This window comes from Calonectris borealis, chromosome 1 (genome assembly GCF_964195595.1).
Source record: "Calonectris borealis chromosome 1, bCalBor7.hap1.2, whole genome shotgun sequence".
NCBI classification, from domain to species: domain Eukaryota; kingdom Metazoa; phylum Chordata; class Aves; order Procellariiformes; family Procellariidae; genus Calonectris; species Calonectris borealis.
The window spans coordinates 205,042,153-205,067,362 of record NC_134312.1 but is presented as its reverse complement, the minus strand read 5'-3'; the positions used below and the strand labels follow the sequence as shown (position 1 = coordinate 205,067,362).

General features: G+C 41.8%; 1 protein-coding gene and 1 pseudogene across 1 annotated transcript; both read right to left on the bottom strand.

Moving 5' to 3' along the window:
• Positions 1-704: 704 nt before the first annotated feature.
• On the bottom strand, positions 705-8,887 carry LOC142079330 (stromelysin-1-like; annotated as a pseudogene).
• A 6,282-nt stretch (positions 8,888-15,169) lies between these two features.
• LOC142077927 (interstitial collagenase-like) lies at positions 15,170-21,601 on the bottom strand. Its single transcript, XM_075140294.1, has 10 exons — positions 21,497-21,601; positions 21,104-21,348; positions 20,482-20,630; positions 20,257-20,388; positions 19,241-19,402; positions 18,432-18,651; positions 17,128-17,261; positions 16,419-16,578; positions 15,475-15,578; positions 15,170-15,270 (listed from the first exon to the last, which is right to left on the bottom strand). Exons 1-10 carry the CDS (start codon positions 21,599-21,601, stop codon positions 15,170-15,172), a joined length of 1,512 nt encoding a protein of 503 aa, XP_074996395.1.
• Positions 21,602-25,210: the final 3,609 nt, after the last annotated feature.

The following is a 25,210-nucleotide window of genomic DNA, read 5'->3' as shown; positions in this document are numbered from 1 at the left end:
ACAAAACAATTGTATGTATAAATACAATTGCCTTGTCCTGACAGGACCAGAGGCAATGGACACAAATGAAACATGGGAGGTTCTCTCTGAACATCAGGAAACACTTTTTTACTATGATGGTGACCGAGCACTGACACGTGTCCTGGTTTCGTCTGGGATAGAGTTAATCCGACACACCGGATTGCCCAGTGAGGTGGCGGTCTCCCTCTTTGGATATGTGCAAAAGTAGTATCTCCAAAAGCCACCTAGAGCCTTGGCAACCCACTCTAGGTGGCCCTGCTTGAGCAGGGAGTTGGACCAGAGGTCCAACCAACCTCAATTATTTTGTGATTCTGTGATTCATGGAGAAGAGGAATCAAATAGAAGAACTATCTTTTCTGTGTTTTTTTTCTTTTTTTTTAGGGAAGTTGACAGACAGTGGAAGCAGCAGACAGTGGAAAAAATAGAACAAGACACAATTTTGTATCGAGTAAAAACTGCATTGTTCTTTGGTAAGCTAGCAATCTTGATGTTAATTACGTACATATATACACATCAGTATGTTAAATACTGTTCTGTTATTTACAGAAACACAGATTGTACAGGGGCTGAGGTTTGCCGACTAATGCTGAAGTACCTATACATTCCATATATTTATAAAATAAAAAGTGTTTGTAGTGCAATAACACTACATTCTTTCCAACACCATTACAGATTTCATTTTCTTAACATGGAAACCAGAAATTTCTCTTTAGGAGGTGTGTAACTCTCTTCTTATTAGGGTCAAACTCAATTTGCTTTCTTCCACAGAAGAAATAAAAGAAGTCTAGGGAAAAAACCCAGATGAATTATGATATTGCAAGTGTAAAGATTCGTATGTTTTAACAACCTCCAGAAAGAGCTCAAAAAAACTTTGGATACATTTAACGCTGCCAACAGCATGTGCTCCCAGGTGTAACCTCTGCAAAATGGTGCACAGCAGCATGGGGACACCTTCCATAGCAAACCAGCATGCACGCACTGCATAATATACTTAATGAATCTCATGAGGTGACCCTACAAAAAATTTATCCTGTGTGTTTCTGCAGTTTAAAATATCTGCTGTTATACAACAGCTGTGTCGAAGGGTGTATTTCTAGCCACCTGTGGGTAGGTATTGCACAGCCTGGAGTGGCACAGAGCACGGCAAGGTGCGAGCGGGTACAAGCTGGGTGGGGTGCCGCCAGGTGCAGTGCAGGGAAGGAGAGTTCCAGCCTGGGGCAGCCACGTCCACGCTGCCCTCCGGGAGTGACGTCTGCAGTTAAGGATCCCCAGCACCATGTGTAAGACTCATTTTGGAGGAAGCTGATAGATTTGCTGGGAAGCAATTAACATGCATGGGTTTTGATGATCAGGAGAGGAGGAGCCAGGAGACAACTGGGAAGTTGTACCATTTGGCAGTGTGGACGTACCCTTGAGTCTGTTCCAGCATCTCCCTGTCCAAGTAACATTCTCCCTCATGCAGGAGAAGGTGGTGCCAATTATTATTCTCGAAGCAGTGCCATTTCATGTCAGAGGGCCAGGCTGTGATAACCTTGCTTACAGCAGGTAGATCTTACGTTGTTGAGATGTCACTGTCTTGAGTGGTGCTCTTCATGGCGTGAGGTGCACATCAACATGAATACAGACATATCAATCTGTCCCTTAGAGCTGGCCTTTCCAGCTGTGAAGCTATTACCAAAGGTATTTCATCACTATTTTTCAAGGGGGTAAAGTGAAGCATGGGGGTGTTACATGACCATTTCAGGGTCGTGTTGGCCATCCTGAGGACTATGAGCAGCATTTAGAAGTGCCTCGCTCTGTCCGAGCACTCTCAGCCCTATGACCCTGAGTATTTCATACAGATTTTATTAAGATCAGTTATTCACTTTCATGTTGAAAAACAGCATCAATCTTCCCATTAATTCCTGGAAATGCATCTCTTATCAGTATGGGCTTCCTGTCCGTAGACTGATTTCTTTTATCATAACTGAGAAAAATGATGAACAACCTAGTGTCAATAAAAATTGCAAACAACTCATGGTTAATTCAGCTCACCTCATTACCTTCTACCTACCAACAGGTAACTGAGTTCATCGAAGACTTTCAGTATCATTTAGGTAGTGTTGAGACAGACACGATGTGCCATAAATAGTTATTACTCTATTAGCTGCGCTGGAAGAATTGGTTATGTTTACATCAGCTCAAGATATGTCTAAGAATACCTAATATTTGAACCATCATCATATATCTGCTAAATATTTTTACTAAGAGACTGTACCTGAAGAAGAGGTAGATAATCTTATCTCAAATATAAGTTAGATGTGTAAGATTATAAAAAGATTGCTTTCATGTTCCCTCTCTGTAAGAAATGTTTATCAGGAAAAACCTGATTTTTTTCTCAAGTTATAAGTTATTTTAAGTAATTTTACTTAAATTACTTATAGCAGGCTCTTACATTTTTAGTGAAGTGCAGTTTATCTATCAGTGCTGGAATAAGAAGGCTTCTGAAAGCATTTTCCCTCTGATACCTTTGCTCAGTAAGAGTTTTAATGATCAAACAAACAGCTCCACTGAAGCCATTCAAGCTATGAGAGTTTGAACTAAAATGTGGTTTAACCCGGCAGGCAGCCAAACACCACGCAGCCACTTGCTCACTTTCCCCCCGGCCAGTGGGACAGGGAGACAATCAGAAGGGTAAGAGTGAGAAAAACTCATGGGTTGAGATAAATAGAACAGAAAAGGGATAATGATGATGATGATGATGATGATGATGATGATGATGATGATGATAGAATATACAAAATGAGTGATGCACAATGCAATTGCTCACCACCCGTGCTGACCGATAACCAAGTAGCGATCGCTACTTCCTGGAACATGCCTACCATTCATATACTGAGCATGACGTCACATGGTATGGAATACCCTGTTGGCCAGCTGGGCCAGCTGTCCCGGCTATGCTCCCTCCCATCTTGTGCACCTGGCAGAGCATGGGAGCTGTCCTTGACTAGCAGGGCACTTAGCAACAACTAAAAACATCAGTGTGTTATCAACAATCTTCTCATACTAATCCAAAACACAGCACTAGGAAGAAATTTAACTCTACCCCAGCCGAAACCAGGACACAGATCTTCTGCTTAAACTACAAATATGTGGCTGAATAGTTACTCCAGGATGATCTCTGTGTGTACAATGACTTGGGCATTGTGGTGGCACGAAAGAGAGAAGTTGTGTCATTCATCTGCAAAAGTTCAGGTTATCAACTGCTTCTGTCATAGAAGCACCTCCTTCAGTTGTTAGAAATACATGTCCTGTAACACAAACCTGAGCAGTAGGGATTGGATTGAAAAGAGGAAATAATAACCATGCAAAGGAGATAATTCTTTGCAGTACATGACATTTATCAGCAACTTTATGAAACTGTCTGTTGGTAACTGGAAAAAGGGTGGGATACACCTTCTTACCCCACAGAAACGTTTTTGATATAAATAGTGATGTTCTGACTGATTTCCTGAGCTGACTTGTGGAGCTGTAGGATGGCTTTTTTCCCCCAAGACAGCTAAATGAAAATAAATAAATAAATAAATAAATAACTGTTAAATAATTAAATCAATTAAAAGGAAAGCTAAAAGCACTGTTTAACCTCCCCTTCAAATATTTTTCCATAGCCAGTTTTGACACTGACAGAGATTACCCAAAGTGTGTGACTAATGCATCCTAAATCATGACAGGATATTGACCATGTGATTATGTTTGCTCCTAGGAAAGTAGCACAGGAAATACTACCTCCAAAATTTGTCCACTATGAAGTAATATGTTTTCCCCTCATTTCCATTATAAAAAACAGCATCGATTTTGGTAAAATCCTGTAAAAACCCAGGGTGTAGATTTTTTGGGGGTATCCAGGAAGTAGTATCTCTTCTTACAACCCAGAATTCATTCCCTATCAAGAAAAGTTGATGAAAATATATTATGAGAATCTTCATCTGGGAATCACACAATCCTTTTCATGAAAGCTAATATTTTAATGGAAAAATGCAGAGAGAAAATAATTGTTACTTGAAAACATTCTACATACTAGTTCTAGAGTCCAAAAAAACCCACCAAGAATAGTTCTTTGCACCACATTTTATGAAAACTGAAATTTCAGTCTTCATACTTATGTTAGTTTTCCACAAGCTAGGAAGAAACATGTGTTATCATTTTTAAATTCAATAGATAATTTTCCAGAAAAAAAAGGAAAAGAATGACATGTATTTTGGCAGGAAAACTTCTCTATATTGACATTAAAAAATAAGATACATGTTCCTTATCTTGGATAATATTTTTGTTATCTCTGTGATTGAAATACACCAGTTTATTGGACTAGATTAAAGCTTGTGAATCCTACAGAAAGAGCTTAAATGTTTTTTTAAGCCAGACACAAACTCTCAAGGCTACTTGGAAGGACAATATAGGAAAATAAAAAGATAACATTTTACCTTTAAAAATGACAGTTTTGTCTTTTTCAGGAATTTCATATGCAGCATCAACACCAGGTGGCAGCCATGGCCAGAACAAAGGTATTAAATTAAAATCAGCTGTTCTGACTGCAGGATGCTTGCGCCAAAAATGCCTTACGTAAATATAGAACAGGTTTTAAATAAAATCAAATGTTCACACACACTAATGCATGAAACCACATCATGGCAACCAGGGCAGGATTTATCTGAGTAAACCCAGCCATGTACCCTGAGTTAGTCACACTAAGCTCCCTGTAATGTCGATGGAAAGGAAGTTATTTCCATGGTGGGATTTCTCTCATCTTGATGCAGCCATCTAAAATAGGTCAGATGAACTGTTTTGTCAAAACTGTTAATATTTTCCCTTACGCAGAAAGGGAGCCTAGAGAGACCTGGCTCACATGGCTGGTATGGGGCAAGATTTTGGGAATGAAACCCCACCCTGGTGTTACCAACACCAGCTTAGAGAAAAAGTTGGTGTGCATGGGGATCTTCTGCAAAGTAACACTTTACTGGCTTGGAGACTCCAAACTCCGAGGTCAAAACTCACTTTAATGCTGATTTTGAGGAGGGTCTGAAGCAGGGGAAGCACAGCCCTACCACATGAAAGAGAGGGGAATCAGCTCTTTTACCCCTTCTCCTCAAGACTTTGGGCTCTCACGCCCTGGAGAGGGACAGTTTGTCTGAGTTTAGCACCAAATCAATTATCCTTTCCTTTTATTATTATACTAAATCATCACTGCAGGGGCTCTTCAAGCAGGTATTGTGTCAGGACTGGTAAACCCTCAGCTCTCAAAGCAAGGACAGCAATAAAAGTGCTTAGTGTCCCAGGGCTGGTGTTGCCTTTTGCCAAAGCTGAACTCTCCCAGATACCAAACACTTGGGACTTGATTACAGCCTAAAGAGAAAACAGCCCGTGTTTTCAGAGGAGCCATCTTTCCCCATCCTATTCATAGCATGCCCTGTTTCAAAGGTGATCTGCCTCCCTATACTTATCTTTCTTCATTTCTACACCACCCTCCGTGTTTTTGTCTCCCACCTGATTCCCTGTCTCACCTTCCTGCCTAGAATGGCTGATATTCTGGGTAAAGTTATTTTTCCATGCTGCGGGGCATAATTTAAAAATGATACCCAGCTATTTTACTTTCAGAAAGCTGACTTACTAGTCTTTAAAGAACATTATTTCTCCACGGAAAGTGGTGACAGCATCAAAAGTTAAATCAGAGCCACAGGTGTTTGGAAGTGCAGGATCTTTTGACTCAATTGGGTCTTTTATCTCAGTAGATTCCCTTTGGTCATCGTGGGTGTTAGAAGATGGTCCTAAAAGAAGCAGTTTATGGAAGAAATTGAAGTGAGAACTCATTCAGGTATATCCAGTACACAAAAAATGTCACTGAAAGGTATTCCAAAGTCTTGGAAATTATAAGCACTTGTTGATTAATAATTGTGAATTAACATAGAGGTACTGAATGCCATTAATATCATCCTGATGAAGAGGCAATACTGAAGGGTCAAATTTCCTATGAACTGGGTACATCAGAGCATTGGGGTCTTTGCAATGGAAAAGTCCCAGTGAATGGCCAAACTCATGGGCAGCAACATAAAACAGGTTTGTACCTGAAAACAACAAACAAAACACATGATAGGAGAGCTGTGTCTTTTCATTTGTCCTGAAAACATGAAGGACATAAGGTAGGTCAGAAGCTTTCAGAACTGTTTGCCTAAGCAAGTGAAGCTGTTATGGGAAATTCAGTTGGAGATGAAATTCTGGTCGGAAAGAAAAATAATGAAATCATTATAGTAGAGTACAAGGAAATAGTCTGTAGATCCTGCAGAAGTCAGTGTGGGAGAAAGACCATGGACCAGTGAAGGTGATGTAACTGTGTGGAGAGAGACAAGCAGGTTGGAGGAGTGGGGAGAAGGGGGCTGCCAGGTCCCTCAGCTCCCTCCCAAATAAATCTCCACCCAGTCCATGGCAGAAGTTCAGCTGGGGCCTTAACTTTTTAAACCAGAGGACTCAGAGGCTTTTTATAGCTATGGAAACCAGCTGCCCAATGCTCCTTCAAATCAGGCCCATTTTTAAGAACTTCTTAAGGAAGAGAGGAGACAGACACTGCACCCTTGATTTCATGTACAGCCTGCTTTGGGAAGGGCTTGGAGAGCTTAATTTCCTACCCTCTGTGTGTTTCATGCCGGTTTTCTCCTCATCGAAGTGAGCGTCTCCACCAGAGTCCTGGCCAGGTGCGTAGGCATGAGTAACAGACCCTCCTGGGCCATCAAAGGGGATGAAGTTGTCGTGACCTGAGGAGCAAGTCCCATACACAGCTGACTGGGGGTTATGGAGGTAACAAATCTCAGTCATGCACAGAGCTCTCTGTTCTGCTGATTTTGTAAACTTTCAAGTTCCCCTTCCACGCAGATTTGCCAAAAGCTCTATTTTTCACAGGGAAAACTTAGGAAAATTTGAACTGATGTATCAGAAGTGAAATTTTGGTTTCCTCAAGAAATGGGTGGATATTTACATACTGCTGCTGCAAGGGAAGAGGAGGTCATGGTTTAGGTTGAAATATATTTCCTTTTTTGCTCATAAGGTAAAATTTTCATAAACTCTGTGTCAGCAGTCATCAGGTGGTTACCTGAACCCTGAACCTGGGTGGTAATTTAAGTGTTGATGGCAGAAGCAAGAACCTGGGAAGACTGTAAGCCCTTGAATGTAGTCTCCAGAAAAGGATTTAAGGACATAGAGGTCACATGCGGTGCCTGCGCAGTCTGCATAGCTCAGATGAGTGGATATGTTTGGGTGGGAACAGAGGAGCCAACTAGAAGAGTGCATGTGTGCATGATTGTTAATGAAAGAGGGAAGGCTGCACTATGCCAGTTAATATATATAATATTTATATATATAATTTATATAATTTTATTATACTAACACAGCACTATACCAGTTAATAGGAAGAAAATCAACTCTATCCCAGCCGAAACCAGGACACCTACCCTGAGGGCAATGCCAAAAATATAAGCCTTGAGTCTGTCTAGAACTTATTTAGCTCACACAAAGCACATGTCTAATCCCAGGAGTGTAACTAGAGCTACCCACTCTATAATGCTCTGAGCCTGAGTATATCCCACAAGCCCTAAGTCTCTTGTGGTTCGTGCACACGTTAGGCATCGTATACTAGGCATAGATCCAGTGAACTACAGGCAGCTCGTTACATTTATTTTCTCCCTCCTTCTCTTCATCTGCCTCTATAGCCTCCCCCAAAGATTGTCAAGAATTATAGCCATAGCATCTTGAGCAGGAACTGTGTTTTTCTGTCTGCTTGTTCAACCTGACACTGAACTTTGCACATGCTATCTATGAGAAGAATCCAGTTTCCCCATCACCTCCAGCCCAAAGAATTCCTGCATTTCTTTTATTTTTTGGGTCATTGAACATTACTTTTCCAAATGAAAGATTCTCCATCTTTCTTAAAGCCATAGTAATTTTCCAGGTACTTCTGATGAAAAAAAAAAGCATTTTAGGACAGTCAATGTTTGCTTTTGAAGCTCGTAAAAAATTATACTAACACCACTTCAGGCATGTACCTTTGCTACTTTCCTTTCTGTTCCATGGGAGCATGGGTAATAGAGTTTGTTAAAACGTGTATGAATGTTTTTCTCTTAATGATAGTTTTTTGCACTATATTATCACTATAAATGTTTTGCAGTTTACTCAGAATACATTCAAAATTAGCATTTGTCTAATAAATTGATTATTTTTTGGTAATGTACCCTCCACTTACCCTGTGCTCTAGGGTTACCCAGTGTCCTTTAGAGCAAGCAGTGCAGAAGCTGTTTGAAATATATGACCGAATACAAAATTTCAGCAGTAGTATCCCATTTTCCCACATTTTTTGACAGTAATAAAAAAATCCTTATTTTATGAAGAGTTATGTCTCATAATACCAAAAGTCACATAAATAACCACATTTCCAGTTGAACTATAAATCAAATGTAGACTGACTCAGGTGTTTAATTATTTGTAGAATCAACACATAAGTGAATGCAACATCAGTTTTAATTGTTCTCTACAAAAAAATAAGACAAGAATGAGTCAGGGTTAAAGAAGCCTTTGTCATCATGGTACAGAATGCAGCCGCCTGAGAAATACTCAATCACATTATTCATTCTACTGGAATTTGCAGAACTAGCTCCTCAGCTACTATATACTAGTTCCAGAGACTGTAATGGATGCTCAACAGTTGCTAAAGGTCTCCTCCCCAGAGGTCTACCTTCCTCACCTTGATAAGCTGCATGCCACCTTCTTTTTTCTGCCTTGTATCTGCAGGAAAAGCAGAAGAAAGTGCTGCACATAACAGGAGAAATAGGAGGTTTTCCATTCTCATTTTCACCAGCCTTTAGAAAATCCTTCTTTGTAGTCTGCCACACACCTGCTTCACCTTTATATAGTACTCATTTGCTTTATAAAGCTTTCCAATCCCTGACTCATTGATTCTCACAATTTCTAGTTAGCAACAGAACACATGCAAAACAATGGTTTTACTATAAAAAAGATTGGTGCTGTCTTTCATCCAGTTCCACTTTTGTGCAGGTTTTGCAACACGGAAATATGATTAATGAGGAGATAATAGACCTGTAGTTCTTTTCAATAAGCTCATTAACCTTTTAGTTATTAAAATGTAGTCTTACTCTCCAAAACCTTAAAGTATATCTCTTTAATGTTTTTCATTCAAAGTTCATATTGATTTCAAATGTGTTTTTAAAGTACCTAAAGGGAAAAACATTCACAGAAAGTTACAGGACTGTAGACTACAAGTAGAAAATTTGTTTTCTAGTTTTTTTGTAGCTGTTTGTACAGGAGCATGTACTTTTCAAGGCTATTATAGTGCCATCATCTTTCCCTTTGGTAGAGTCCTACAAAATTAAAAGGTTGGTGCTGTGACTCCCTGTTTGATGAAGCAGTGCTTTGTTTATGCAGGTTTTTTTTGATACAGTTCTCACCTGAATGAAACTTCCTTTTGTCTGCAGGAAAACATGGAAGTCCCACAAGGAAATGAAAACTTCTCTCAGCATAGCTAAACTCATATAAAAATTGAGCCAAGGTGCTTGCATGCCACTTTTATTCAGCAGTTTCCACTGTTCTCAGAGAACTGCCTAATTATTTTGTATTTCAGAGTCTCCTTCTTTTATGCTTATTATAAGGTTTTAAAAAGCGCTGAGGTTTTCTGGATCAAACTCCTTGATGGCTTTCCCAGTCAGAAGAGAGGGTCCTCTGTTCTCCATGTCTGCCGTTAGTGGTAAGAACTGCTGAGACTCAACATCAGGTCTACTCTAGCGTCGGGTCCACGTTTCCTCCACGCCCAATCACACCCTCCACTCACTGCCACAAATAAGGACAAAGCAGAGGTGACGGTGAAGGCCCTGGGAATCCTGAAGAGAGATGTCTACTGCCATTGAAGACAGCCTTCTGTATCTGAGACTTCTGTGTGAGGCTGACACAGGATTTAGGGTACACCCGCAGCACTGCAGGGCAGGTGGGACGTTGCATGTGCAGAGAAATAAGAAAGAAATCCTTCCACAGAGTTGGCAGGATAATAGAGCTGCAAAAGGAGAGATTATAAATATATTTTACACTTGAGATATTTGCTGAAATTGTTTCCTGGTGAAGAGCACTGTGTTGGTACCAGAAGGATCTCCAGAGCACAGCATGCCTTGTGGCCATCCACAGTGGGAAAGGGGGGACTGCTAGGTCTGGGCAGCTGAAACAGGGCCAGACCCCGGCAAGGCTGGTGGGACTCTGCAGGGGTTGTCTGGTCACTGAGGACTGAATTCCTACCCTGAGAGCAGACACCTACCCAAGGCATTCACATTAGGGCAGAGGCCCCCTCCGTGGTCCTGGAAAGAGATGGACAAGCTTAGGGAACGACTCAGAACTGGGGCAGCTGAGCCAAGAGAAAGCGATCCTCTGAGGGAGCTTTTGATAATGACTCTACTCATATAGTTATGTTAGTAGAGTGGGTGAGATGAATCTAAAAATTGGGTACGGAGTTCTCCTGTGCAGCTTACACACTCACAATACCTCTCTGCAGAAATAGCTTCTGGTACTTACAGCCCCACTATAGCTTTCCAACTTTTTTCTCTTCCCACACAGTGTCTCTATGTGTACAGTGTCTCTAAGGTTCTAGACGAAAGTAGTAACTTTCCAGCCTGTAGGACTTGATAAATTTTCCTCATTCATCTTTCTCTCTAATGAAAGGGCCACTAGAAGCCATCAAAACCATCTAGGAAGCTATTGATGAAATTGATACAGTTTTCTGATTAGCAACCGTCTCAAAAACATGCTTTTGCTACTCTGTCAACCTCTTTCTCACATTTCTTGATACTCTTTATTATTGCCCTCAAGAGATCAGTCACCTCCTCAAGCATTTTTCAATCATCTAGAATATGCTTTCTGAAGAAAATTCCATAATCACAGAGATCTTCTTTGATGTCGTCCTTTGCGGTGACTTCATCCAGAAGTAGTACAAGATATAATGGCAATCTCTTGTTTTGGCTTAAAAAAGTGAGTGTGAAAATTGCTAAGTTCTCCTTCTTTCAACCTTTAAAAGTGCCTGGATAATCTCTTAAGATTATCCCTTATCTTTCCCTCTTCCAGAGTCAATCTTCTGCCTTGGATGCATTCCCGTAGCCCCACCCCCTGCAAGCTGTACCAGAGAAAGACATGTAACACTGACAAGAAGTGTTAAAATTTGCTCCTTTTTTGGCAAAGTTATTGCTAATGCACAGTTTATATATTTAAAAACTAATGCATACTGTAGCATAGAGAAAAGTGAAAGAACATCTCGTAGAGCCTGGACAAGACGTAATTAAGTTGGTTTGTTCTGCAAAGGGCAAGGGCTTAATTACACGGAGCTTCAAACTGCCCCACTCCACCACCTTACGCACCCTCAGTGTCCTGGCCAGGCTGGACCCTGGTAGCAGTGTAGGACCCCTGGCCAAAACCTGGGAGAGCAGGTCCATGCGCAGGAAGCTTCTGAGCTGCAAAACTGCAGCTTCAGCCTGTGCCGCCGATGAGTGGTGCTTAACTTGGCGCCTTCGGCACCTCCTTCCTGGCTGTGCTGCAAACCCTCAGACCTGGCTGCACAACCCTAGCCTCAAAAATGTCATATTGCTGATGAAGACGAGTGTGTGACCTACTTCCGGCTTTTATATAACAGTCATCCGTCTCCAGCACAGTAATGCTGGTTCACTGACATGGCCCTTCTTGTCCCAGTCAGCTTGCACACAGGTCACCCTTGCTCTCCATTGCTGAGTATTCACGGCCTCCTGGCAGCTTAATCCTCCTTGCTTGTGGCACTGCTGTCTGTCCCTGTGAGTGGAGTCTTGCTTTGTACGCAAAACCTGCCCAGGAAGATCTTAAATGCCAGGCACAGAGAACAGCATTAGACATATATTTCCAAATTTCCTCCACAATCACAGCAACCATCTTGAAAATCAGGCCAGGAAGAAGAAATGCAGAAGATCCTTGTCACACCATCTCCAAAGACTTCTGTGTAACACACTCATTCTCCTTCCCAAAACGCAACATATGACAGGTGCTGCTAGCGGGACTAAACCAGTCTTCCAGCTGCAGAGCGAATGCTTGTGACTAAACTGTCGGATGTCCAGGTCTGGAGCCCATTGCTTTGCCGTAGCATTTGGAAGTGCCCGGTACGTGTGACTGAAGTGCCAGGAGAGCAGACATTCCCCAGACTCTTTTTGCTTCTGGTGCTCCTGACATTTTTGTGTTAGTATGTACTGTTACAACCTCGCACAGCTAATACTCTGTGGGGGCCCTATTAAACTGTCAGTGAAGTCATTAAGACATTTTTGCCTGAGTTTTCATGTGCAAGAGATGAAAACTCTTGGGTCTGGGACAACAGTTGTGCAGTCAAGAATTTCAGACGTAACTGATTTTTTTTGTGTGTCTCTACTTTCGCATGCCTGGTCTCAGACTCCAGGGAAAGTTCATATTCATAGAGGATGAGTACTTGAAATTAAGTTTATGGACAAATTTCCCCTGCTGGTATCCAAGACGTCTTTAATTCCAGAAATCATTTATGAGTTATAACAAAGTCATGGTTACAAGAAATCTTCTCTTGCCCAGTGTAGACAGGAAACCCCAGCACTCCAGTTTCCAAACCCATCTGAATTACATATTATTATACCATTTGCCAGGAATTTCATTGCTTTTCCCAAACCAAAAATAATGTTCTTTTGTTGCTAAAGTTTAAGACATTAACAAAGCAGAAATACAGATGGAAAATCCATGGTTAACACATCTCACCAGTCCCCTTGTCCAGGTGAAATCCATGCCATGTTGTTTCCATTTGTGGTCCAGGTTGGACCAAAACACAGGACACTTTCTAGATTCTCCTTCACAGCCAAGTAAATATAATTAATTTTTCAGATATTAGCAGTTTAAGCTAATTAATACCTGGGGATGGGGGGAGTATTTTAATTTAGCTGTTTCCTTGAGGTCATAACTGAAAAACAGTACCAGCCTTATGTAAACGAAATAGGTTCATATAATGGCCAATGTGAGTCATCGTAAACATCGTCAATGTTCTGCTTCACCGTTGCTGAAACGTTCATTTTGGTTCCTCCTTAATCAGTTTCAAGTCTCAGCCAACAACCAGAGCCTAAAGGCCTGATTTCTGAAGGTAGCCTTCACGTATCTAGTTAGGATATCAAAGTGTGTAGCTACTTTTAAAATCAAAGGGAGTTAACTCCATTATTTATGTACAAGCAGTACTCACAAGCACCCTTCCTAACCCTGGAGGCATCTAAAGTCCTTGGACTGAAATTTCTTCTGGACAGGCTGTGTACACAGCGCAAGCTATTGCGAAAGATACTGGGAGATGTTGGGGCAACACTAGTTTTCCTGTGTCTCTGCCCTGCCTGGACTGCTGCCAGATGAGCTCACCCACTTGTCAGTTCATGACTTCACCGTGGTGCACCACTGCCCTTGTGGCAATGCTGAGCTGTTCAGTCCCTATTTGACTTTTAAGCCCTGCTGAGATTCACAGCTTAATTTCTCACCTAGGTTAGTTTTAGGTCTTGCTTTAGCAGTGCTCAGTGCATATCTAGCATTACACAAAGCATACATGAGGAGCAGAACATGGCAGAGAAGAGGTTTTCCAAGATCAGACATGGCAGCATCTCGGCTGCCCGTCCTCGGTCTTGTCTGCTATCACAGTGGGACAGTGGGTCTGTGGGTACACTGGGAGACACGTGGCTTCCTCTGGCCCTGATGGAAGGTGAGACAGATGTTAGTAGACGTTTTGACCAGATGTCTGAGGGATCTACCCAGTGCAGAAGACTGGGAGCAAATCTCACCTCTGCCTAACAGGGTTTGAGCTGTGGTAACTGGAAGAATGTCCTCATCAGCCATTCCCATCCCCTCTTGCTGCCTTTGCCAATCCTGCTAGAGAAAGAGGAATAGCAAGGAGGAGTCAACTTCCTTGTACAATTACATCATCAGAGCAGTGTTGTGAGAGATGGGATCAAATCCCTTCAAGGAGAGGATGGACTTCAGCCCAGCTTTCTTACAGCCCAAAGGGTGTTTAAGTCACTGCACTATTGCCTTGTGAGGGGGACCCAAACAGGTGGATGGAGGAAGCGCGTGTGCTTTTGTCTGTGTCTCACCACTCCTCCTCTGGAGGATTCATGTCTGGTGAAAATCCTGGTTTTTTTTTCTTATCACTTTGTCTTATTTGCTCTGGGAAGTGGTTCTTGTCAGTGGTTTCTTGTCCAGCATTGTGAGCTGGACCATCAGCCCTGACTCCATTCCCATGGCATGTGGTCACAGCTCAGCAGGGGTAATCCCCCGACTCCCTTGGACCCCGTGACCATATCTCCATTACGTCCCACTCTGCCTGCGTGCTGCCTCCATGCCCAAACTGGACACCTAGCCTTCTCTCCAGTCGCTCATGTCCTGCTGTACCAACGACTCTGCCCACCAAAGCCACCTACAGTGGCACTGGAGCATGGGTCCTCTCAGCCCACTGCCATGTTCCCCATCTACCAGCAAGCACCTGTCCCCATTCCTGCCCTGACCCCTCTGTCCCCATGTCGTGGGGTCATGGCAAGTGAGGCCACAGCCACCAGTCTCTCCACAGCCCTTCCCACACCATCACATAGGATCTCCTCCTACCTCTTCCGCCTCCCCCGCAGTGTTCCTGAGTGTCTTTGTTTCCCGCCTCTGTCCCCCAGGTCATTTCTTATTGACTGTCAAAACTGCCCACCTACTTCTGCTTCTCTTTAACTTCCCCCCTACGGACACTGAGCCCTGCTAAAAATGGCGGTGGGGTCCTGGCGCCATTCAGGCTTGTGTGTGGTTATATCAGATGCCTTGTCTCCAGCAGACTGAACCAGAACACAAGAACACTGCTATACTTGAGCAAAATACTTTATTACTCAAAAACAACTTGATTAATAAATAGTTGGAAAACAAAATAAATTAAAACTGTACATTAAGTTTTACATTTTTAAGGTTTTAAATTAGAATTATTATTATCATTTCAGACTCAGATGCACAGTAACAGCTGAATGATATTGTTTATAACCAAGGAACATGAAGAAACATTTCTGGTACAAATACAGCCCTGCACCATCACTTAATATTTTTAGCAATTAAACCAGCTGTTGCTCTTCATTATACGGATGAGTTTCTTGTTCTTGATGTCAACCTCATACTGGTTTGATCCGTGGAAAAAGTAGAAATGTCCTAAAATTGGAAGGACAAAATATTAACAAATTAATATTTCCTTTTTGTATACCTATTGACACACACTTGCTATTTTCTTGGGTGATTTTAAAAAATATATTAGAATAAACATTTTGTGTATATATATGTTTTTGAAACATATACTTTTTTGGTTTTGGTTGGTGGTCTTTTGTTTGTTTTTTAATTACATTTTAATTTATTTACCATTTTTCTGAAGGGCAGCATCAACTGTGTGGCCAATTCCTTGAAAGTCAGCTGCTATTTTTCTTGGATATCCCCTTTCCATTGATTGGGTATTTTCATTGAAACTAAATTGCATGAAAACAAGAAACAAGCATATAATGTTCAGTGTTGAAACCAGGTGGAATTTTTACTAAATAAGCCTAATAAGCTGAAAATCCACTAACTGTGAGCATCTGTCATCTCATAGAACTGTATAAATCCTGGCTGTGTGAATATTTACATCTTTAGTGGTCTATGCAAGGCTGTTTTCAGAACACCAGACTAAATAGCTCACTTCCATCCCCTGAGACTGATAATAAGGCTGGATGGGGATTATACTGAGTAATAAACTTAAATAATTATTCAAACTGAATATTTTAATTTTACAGCATCCAATCTATGAAGTGACTCCATGAGTGGAATGTAAACTTCTGGTGTAATACTACTCTTTCAAGATAATATTACAGATTAATGATTAGGGCTAACATTACTGCTGAGCTGAATTGTTTCTTAAAAAGTAAATATTTTAATCTCCTTCCATAACTTTCTTGATAGATTTGTCATTTATAAATTTCAGAGAGTACTTCTGGCCCTTAATAGCTACTGAATGAATACATGACATGATGACCAAGTCTACTCACATTATATTTTTATCCTAAGTTCATGTAATACTGCTTCCTAACGAATAAACAAAGCTCATTTGTCTGTTAATCACAGACTGGTAAGAGTAAATGGATGTTGTCTTTATCTCAGGTGTTTCAGACTTTGCTCTATGTAAAGACATAATTGCCTCTGAGTTTCAGCTTTATACTGGCTGAGAATGCTGACAACAAGAGGCCATGAACTTACTGCACAAATACTAATATAACTTGACATTTTAAAAGTTATTTTGATTATCTGCAGTACAAAAGAGGAACAAGCCTTACCTCCAGTACTTGTTGCCTACAAAGAAGTAGGTTTTCTTGATATTTGGATCATGAACAGCTGCATCGATTTTGCCAACACTGGTGGGGAAGCCCAGATTCTGAATAGGCTTGGGGAAGCCCAGCTCTATACTGTAGCCACTGACACTCCAGTACTGGTCGTCTGCAGGAAAACCAAAAAAAGTTAGTAGGGATTCCTGAGGAGGCTGAGGTCCTTTTCATCAAAGCCCCAGAGCTTTCTGTGTAGTAAATGCCACCAAATAGCACGGATGTCCAGCTGAGAACATGACCCTCTAGGGCACACATAAGTTTCAATATTTCAGAGCTGTTGGATTTTCCACTTTTTATAGTTGTTAGAGTATTATATACTCAATAGTTAAAACTCAACATATTTTCTAGATGTGTTTGGCATCTTTAAATATGTATTTAAATAACTTAACGTCGGCAATCAATTTTGTCTCAGCCATGATCTTCTCTCTCACTGACAAAAGAATAATATCATATTGTACAGGGTTGTTGTGAAGCAGCATCAGTTAATGACAGTAACAGCATTTTCAAAATCAAAAGGCATTTAAATATTAAGAATATCTTCTATCAGTATTAGTATTAGTATAATATTACTTCCATTATTATTACATTATTATAACATTAACAGTACTACTATAACTTTAATCATTCATAAAAAGGACTAATGGAAATATAAGAGAAATACCTTTAAAAAATATCACTCGATCCTTCTTGTCAACCTCATAAGCAGCATCAAAGCCAGCTGCCAACGATGGCCAGAACGCGGAGATGGTATCGTGCTCAATGCCTGAGAAATATGGACTTTTGCGCCAGACGTAGCTGATAGAAATGAAAACAGCAGTGTTTCATTGTCTGTATTTCACTAGGAGATCACTAGCCCAGAAATGTACTTTAAATCCTACTGCCTGGGTGCTGGAGCCAGTCCTCCCTATGAGGCAGAGATATTACCCTTTTGGGATGCAGTGCTTCACTTTGCCCTGCTATCTCGTAGAGATTTTGCCCTTTACTACTGGTTGCTCTGAGGTCACAGAACGGTTGAGGTTGGACAGGACCTCTGGAGGTCATCTTGTTCAATGCCTCAGCTCAAGCAGGGGCAGCTAGAACTGGTGGCTTTGTAGACCTCACCACTGGCACCCTGATGGCTTGCCCAAGACAACATGTGATGTCTGTGGTAGTGCTGACAATTGGAGCTTCCTCTTCACCATGTCCCATGCAGGTAGGTACAGCTGCGTTCTTAATTTCAGTTTTGTGACAAATGTTCATTAAACATTCTTGAGAAACATGTTAAAATCCAATTTAAGGAGGAACTGCTCCTTCCTCCTCTTCTCTAAAAATTATTTTTTTTTAAGCTACAATTCTTCATCATGTGTTTTAGGACAGAAATCAGACCCACATCATCAAAGGAAACTTGTTCAATCAAAACACAACTACCAACCCAAGAAGTGGGTGAAACCTTGGGACTGATATGCTGTTCTCCCTTGCCAGGGTGGATGTGCCCAGCCAACAACACGCTACAGTGCCCAGTGTCAGAGCCTGCCCAAAAAGTGGACACCTGTAACAGCAGGGGCTCCCTACAGGCAGTACTAGGCAGTGGTCCAGTGCAGACTCCTAGGTCAGAGTGCCACCAAAAGTCACCAGTGACATCTTCCACAGCTCCCTGACCCACAGGTGGGATGGTGTGATAAGGACAGTGCTGCATGTGAAGCAGCTGCAGGCTGAGGAGTGACACTGGGATTATTCAGCCTTGCACAATTTTAGCAGACGTGGGTGGTGAAGTATGATGGCTTAAAACATTTTACTCACCTGTCAGTAAACCACGTTACTCACCCAGCCCAGCTGGGCTAGTAAAATTTTGCAAAGTTACCTTAATACTTTCAAAAAGAAATATCTTCCTTTTTAAGCAAGGGAAGATAAATTCCTTGAACTGAACTTTATGTTTTGCCTTTGTGAGTCTCATAAAAAGGTGTTGCTAGAAATGAAAGCACTTACCTGCCTTTGAAGAACAGTATTTCCCCACGGAGAGTGGTGATAGCATCAAAAGTCAAATGAGGGTCACAGTCCTCTGGTCTTGTGGGGGTTTTGGAGGGTGTCGTTTCTGTTGGCTCTTCCCGGGGTGAGATTTCAGTTGGTGCTTCTGCAGGTGTCATTTCAGTTGGTTCTTGTGGGGGAAAAGCTTTTGTTGGAAGGGCAGGAGATTTCCTGGGGGCTCCTTTGGGAAATAGGTAAGTAAGTGTAGAATTAGAAGATGAATTAGTGTTTTGTGTTGCAGAGCTCCAGAATGTACCATGAGGAGCCAAATGCATAAGTTTCTTAGGGTTAAAACTCAATTAGTAAATTAATGCCAGGGAAAGTTCCTGGGCAATTTAACTTGGCTATCTGCGCTGCTGACTGTTAAAATGGTCTCTGGCATTGTTTTGCCTTGATGAGCCATTGGTCTCTCAAACTGTATATGCTCAGGAGTTAATGCAAAGCAAACACATTTCCAAAAGGCAGCTGTGCATGTGACCACCCTGTTGTGGACGATAAGAGAGTTTAATACTACAGACATGGGCTGTTCCTCTGGTATCAAGGCTCTTGGACCTTTTAACTTACTGGCATGGATACAGCCCACAGATTCCATTTTGCAGATGTAGACTCTTAGTGACAAAGAAACCAAGAGATTTGCCCAAAAATAATACCAGGAAATTAAACCTCAGTATCCTTCTTGCAGTAGAAAGTTCAGTACATTTTAGCTGTTAGGTAAAATTCATTATAAATGCTTATCCATCATCCATCAAAAAATGATGCTTCTTGCTTACCATAGAGCGCCTGAATGCCATCAATATCATCCTGAGGAAGCCTGTAGTCCCTTGTATCCCTGGCCATATATATAGGATACATCAAAGCACCAAAGACGTTGGAATGACCAAGACCTAGTGAGTGACCCAACTCATGAGCAGCAACGAGAAATAAGTTGTATCCTAAAAAAAGTGCAGCACAAATAACAAACACTAAATAAATTTTCTTGCATGACAGGGGGATACAGGTGCCATCCTTTCATGCATGATATATCACTCGTGATCTTAATAAAACAACAAAATCTAACTTTGTCGCAAGTAACAGGTTCTCTGGCATCCTGGAGAAAAAATGAGCTTCGAATTATAAACATGTATTTCTCGCAGGGAAACCAATCTGGGTACAGTTTTTGCTCATGTTGCAGAAATTTTCCTGCCAAAAAAGAACCAAAGTTTCTTTAATGTTAATAACAACTGAAAACTGGGTGAGAACATTTTAGTCATCTGGTCAGATTTTGGGAATCATAAATGACATGGAATTCACCTGGTAACTACTTCACAAAGACCAGTAACACATAACATCATCCCAGGACATTGCTGGAAACCAGAACACTTCACTGTTATATTTAATTATATTTACCAACAAACTCAAGATTTCTTTTTCCTTTGCAGAAGTTAAAGATTTGCATCACTTGAAATCAGAAAAAAAAAAAAGTGGGGGCTCAATATTACAACTTTTAAGGTCATTACCTGAGGGTGAAAATTCCCTGCCTTACAATGTCATGATTACCCAATATTGTTGTTTCATGCTAATCTCATTTCCTTCACTGAGCTGTAATTGCAGTCTGTGCATTAACTTGAGGAGACTGTCATGACTGCAGCCCAGGCCAAAATATGCAGAATCATTTTACTAAATTACACTGACATTTTACATCTCAATAAATACTGGAACTAGTGCCATGGGTTCTGTGACTTTACAGTGTCTTCAAGACAACACTGTCTAATAAAAAACCATCAAGGCAGTATTTAAGGTTACCTACCATTATAGGTAGTAAATTTGGTCCAGTTTTCATCTTCGTCAAAGTGGGCATCTCCTCCTATCCCACTGCTGGGGGGGTAGGCATGAGCCAGAGTTCCTCCTGGACCATCAAAGGAATAGAAGTCACCATGAACTAAAAAAAGGGGAAAAAAAGTAATGCTTTTCATTGTCTCTGTAAGAAAAAGTGACAAATACTTATCATTTCCAGGCAAGGGGGTCCTCTTACATCCAGCTGCGAAGGAGATCATTATATCTGCTTGACCACTGTAGATCCTGGTGAATCTCAGAGGGGTGACACTGCTCCAGAGCTGGAAGGCTTTTGCAATTGCTTCCTCTACATCAGCTTGTAGCATGTCTGGAGTGTAGTTCAAAATCCTGTGAAATAAGGAGAAAGGAATTAAAAGCAACCAGATCACATGTGGCTGGGGCACATCGTATCAAGGTCAAATATTTTAATCAGTGGTTATTATTATTTATGTGTCTTGTGTTGTTTATTTTCAAATTATTTGCTTACATAACAGAGGAAGTTTTCACAGTTTTCTTTCACATCTTTCAGAAATCCTAACATATATACTCTCAGTTGTATCCCTTCTATCCACTTTGTGTATTATTTAGTAGGCTGTTCATTAACTAATGTAAACTCCTATTTTGGTATTTTTGTCACTGTTTGGAAGCCTAAAGCAAAGGATATGGATAGTCCCCACATTCGTGGCCCTTTTATCTTGAATGGGGCTTTTATATGGAGAAATACAGGAATAAATAGTAAAGAAATTGTTGGCATCACTTCTGCCTAGCATTCACAAAGCTTCCCAGTGGTGTACAGAGAAACACGCTTTAATATATGTTACCGATATGTCACATCTTCTTTCTTCCACCTAGGGCTCTGTGGGAAGGTGCTGTATGAACGGATGTCTGGTATTCCGCATCTAGGCTGCTTCATCACGTCCAGTGTCTTATGATTTAGCTCCCCAGTCACCTCCAGCCCAAAGAATGACTGCATTTCTCGGATTTTGTCAGTCATGAGATTGAGGTGCTTTGATTTAAAGAGAGAATTTTTCTCTTCTTTAAAATCATAAAAATTTTCCAGATATTTCTGATGGGGAAGAAAAAGCAACAGTTTAGAACATAAACCTTTATTTTTAAATGCAGACAGTTGTTAATAAAACATTCTACATCACTAATACATCACTACATTCAGTTTCTCAATAAATTATTTCTTAAGTTCTGTCTGTAGTCCTTACCTTAGCAAATTGCATATCTTCTTCTTCCTTTTCTGGAACCACTGGGAAAGCACAAGAACATGCAACATATAGTAACACAAGGAAAGGAAGGATCTTTGTCTTCATCTTTGCCTCCCTGTCCTAGCAGTCCTTGGTAGAAGACCTCTCAATCTCTTCTTCTGTCCAAGGCTCACCAGTGTTTCTCTATTTATATCAGTTGTGTGCTTGCTAAAGTCAATAACTGCATGACTCAGTTTATAACATCCTCTGATTTCCCACAGAAACACAGAAAACAAATCTGGTTTTAGAAGCAAGCTAACACATGACAGTTTACCTTGCCCGAAAACCCCTGATTTCGCAATCATATTATTGGACAGTATTTTTTTTCTTCATTCCTAAACTGGACCAATATTTTAAACTTACAAGTGTCTAAATCTATAATCGGTCACCTGGATAAAAATCACCTCATTTTTCTGAGGTGCTAAGGGACCTGGCTCTTTGTGAGGGACAACAATCTATAATTCCTTGTAGCACGTGATAAGACACCTCCAGAAACTGCCCCCCAGTTTTCTCAGTGTGGCACCCATGCAGACCTCAACATGTCAGGGATGAACCCGTTCCTTAGCCCATCTTGTCCCTGATAATTTTAGTGACATAGCTGATTATACAAATGACTCATTTATCTCTTCTCTTGAACCTGGTATCCCAGCACGGTTACAGAACCATCACCTGTGCTGCTACTTGGCCCATGTAATCACAGATTTATGGCTGCATCCCCTTGTTCTCCCATATTCGCCCCAGGCAACCCCCACACCACAATGTAAAGGTCTCAGTAGAGCACACCAGATCATATATCATGGTCTGCATAGCCTATCAGCCAAGGGCATTTTCACAGCTAAAGAAGAAATGGCAGAAATTGACCTAGAGAACTACAGGCACCTTGGGGTGCGGGGTGTCTTCGGAGGAACTTTGAGATTTTCTGTCTCCAAAGTCAGATGGAAGATGACGAGGATTTGAACTGTAGATTCCAAGTTCCCCAATTTGCCAGAAGTCCTACTTTCGGTTCCTATGTCCTTTTCTGAATATGGTGCATTGTGCTTTACGCAGGGGTTTGAGAACCACTGTTACTCAGTTCCCGCATTTCTGAGACATCCATCTTTTGAAGCAGAATCCTCCTGTGTTGACTTAGTGCCCAAATGCAAGTTCAAAAGGAGAAATACGAGCTAAAAATAATCTACTTCTTTTTGAACATGAGAAAAATAAGGACAAGAAACCACTTTTCCAGTGAGAACAAACATATTGGAAACTTCAAAAAAACAACCCTAGTACCACAGTAGCTGAGCTCTGCAGTCTGCGAGGTGGCCTGAGGAAAAGGCATGGCCTCCTTCCAAAGGAAACTGGAGTTGAACTGCCCGGCTGGGGTAGGGTCACACTGCATGCATGACCCAGGTCAGAGCCCAGGTCCCTGAAGCGCTAAGTGGCACAGATGTTTATGTCTAAGGCTGCAGTGGAATGAAAGCGGCTTTGCCAATAGCTCACTGCTGCTGTAACGGGGTGCTCCTGCTCCCCCCACCCTGGCTAGCACTCCTGATGTTTCCCTGTGCCCTTCTGATACCAAGCGTGCCCTCCGTGAACTGCTTCAGAAGGCTAAAGCTATGGGAAAGCTGCCCAGAAAAATAGCCTCAAACCCAACAATGACAATTTTCTGCTCAGGTTTGCAACTCCACTGGCTCCCAAAGGGGTGAGAAGAGTACCCGAGCCAGCATGAAGGAGGTGTGGGATATCGCAGATGGGAATGGGGATGCAGGGAGGCAGTGAGGCATGAGGCTGGGATGATAGGACCTCTCCTTTTGGCAGCAGCATAGTAAAAGATTATCTCTGTTGGTCATGGAACAGCACCCCAAACTGCATTCGCAGAGTATGGTGTCTGCATTTCTGCAAAGAAATTCAGACATAAAGCAGGGCCATTTTAAATATTGTGTTTGTATCTCTGCGCCTAGCAGCAGCTGTTAGTATATGGCACTTATCCTCTTTGCTTTCAGCTAAATGTTTTGTAAACACCCTGCTTGCTGTGTCCAGGGGATCTGGGGCGAAGCAGTCAGAGTGGTGAGATGCAGCACAACCAGTTGGCAAACATTTTAGCAAGCCCTTTTTAATGTTTAAGAAGCTATTATTTCTCACTGACTTCTGCATGGCTGCTGATAGGCATGTTACAGCTCCTTCGGAGCTGTTGGCTTCCCGTTCCAGAGTCCGTTGCCTGCGTGCTCGAGCTGACATTTATGGGGTGGCTGGTGAGTGCTGCGGGGGAGAGCTGGGTCTTGCCTTCTGAATACATTTGGCAGCACGAGTGGGGAAAATTCACAGCTGAGGCAGCCTGCACGGCTCTGAGATGTGTGAGCAAGTATGCGTTTTCCTTCATGCAGATCCAAGAGAGGACTTGCCTTCTTGTGCTGACCCCAAAGACATCAGCAGCTTTTAGGGTTCAAACTAATATGGGTACTCAGTCCTGGGTGTAGGCATTACAGGATGCAAACAGGAACTGTGTTGTGGCTTTAATCAGAGGTTCAAAGTGCTTGAAAATTACCTTGTCAGTGGGCACGGTGAAGATTTATTGGCAAAAACACAGCTCTGATTTAAATGGAGTGAACTGAACTGAAGAGATGACCTCACATGGCACTTTTGCCTTACGTATAGGTCTACTGGTTTATGAGTTCTGCTTCAGAGGTGCCCAGAAACACTTAATTCTTGACAAGGCTGAGTAGGTTGGGTGCCTGTTTCATGCCTCGGCCCCATAGGTAACCCCAACAAGATGCTGGTCTTCCCACCTGCCCTGGGAGGCTGCTCCCCTCTGTGCCCCGAAGTCGCTGTTGCCCTCCAACTGGGTTGGGGACTGCACAGACTGCAGCAGTGACTCTTGCCAGCTTATACAGCAGCAAAGCAGCCAGGACAGATTCAGGAATACTGCTCATTTCTTCCCTCAGCTTATCAGCACTCAGACTCATACATCCCATATCCCTGGCGAGTGCCTTAATCACCAGATGCAGGGACAAGAGTGGGTGCTTTCCCAGGAAGATCCCTGCAGTAGAACAGAGCATTTCACTGAAAGCCTGCCAACGTCCAGGCTAATACTCCTCCACCACAGAACTGTTTGTCCTCTGACAGTGTAATTCATATTATCCTGTGGGATCTAGCCCGAGTGCCAGGCTTTTTAGCAGATTTGTCAAAATTCTAGCTGGGAATTTTGCCATTTCTTATTTTTATATGGTTGAAATTCCATCCAGAAATGTCATGCCAGTTCTGTTTGGCAGTTTTGACTTATGGAAAGAAGAAGTGGAAGGATACTTAACATAGTCATATAAACAATTGTCATTAACTTTATAAACAACTGCAAATTAGGTCAAAGGAAGCTTGAACTAACTAAACATACACACATTATGATTTCACTTCCTAAATTTATAGAAGGATCTGTAGCTGTCTTCTTTCCCATCTCCTCTTCACTCATACTGTTTCTAAATTCTCCCCTCTGACCTGCCTGTGCCAAAGAAGCAGGATGGGGTTTGAACATCTTGGACATATCGAGACATGGAAGAAGCTGCTGGTTTCTTCCACTTGAATGGGATCGGGAGATAAATTCATACAAGCAGGTTCTGGGACTTAAGGACCAATAACTGAACAGAAAAAGACACAAGCCCTTTACATCATTATACGGGCCAGTCTTTGCTAGATAATGGCTAG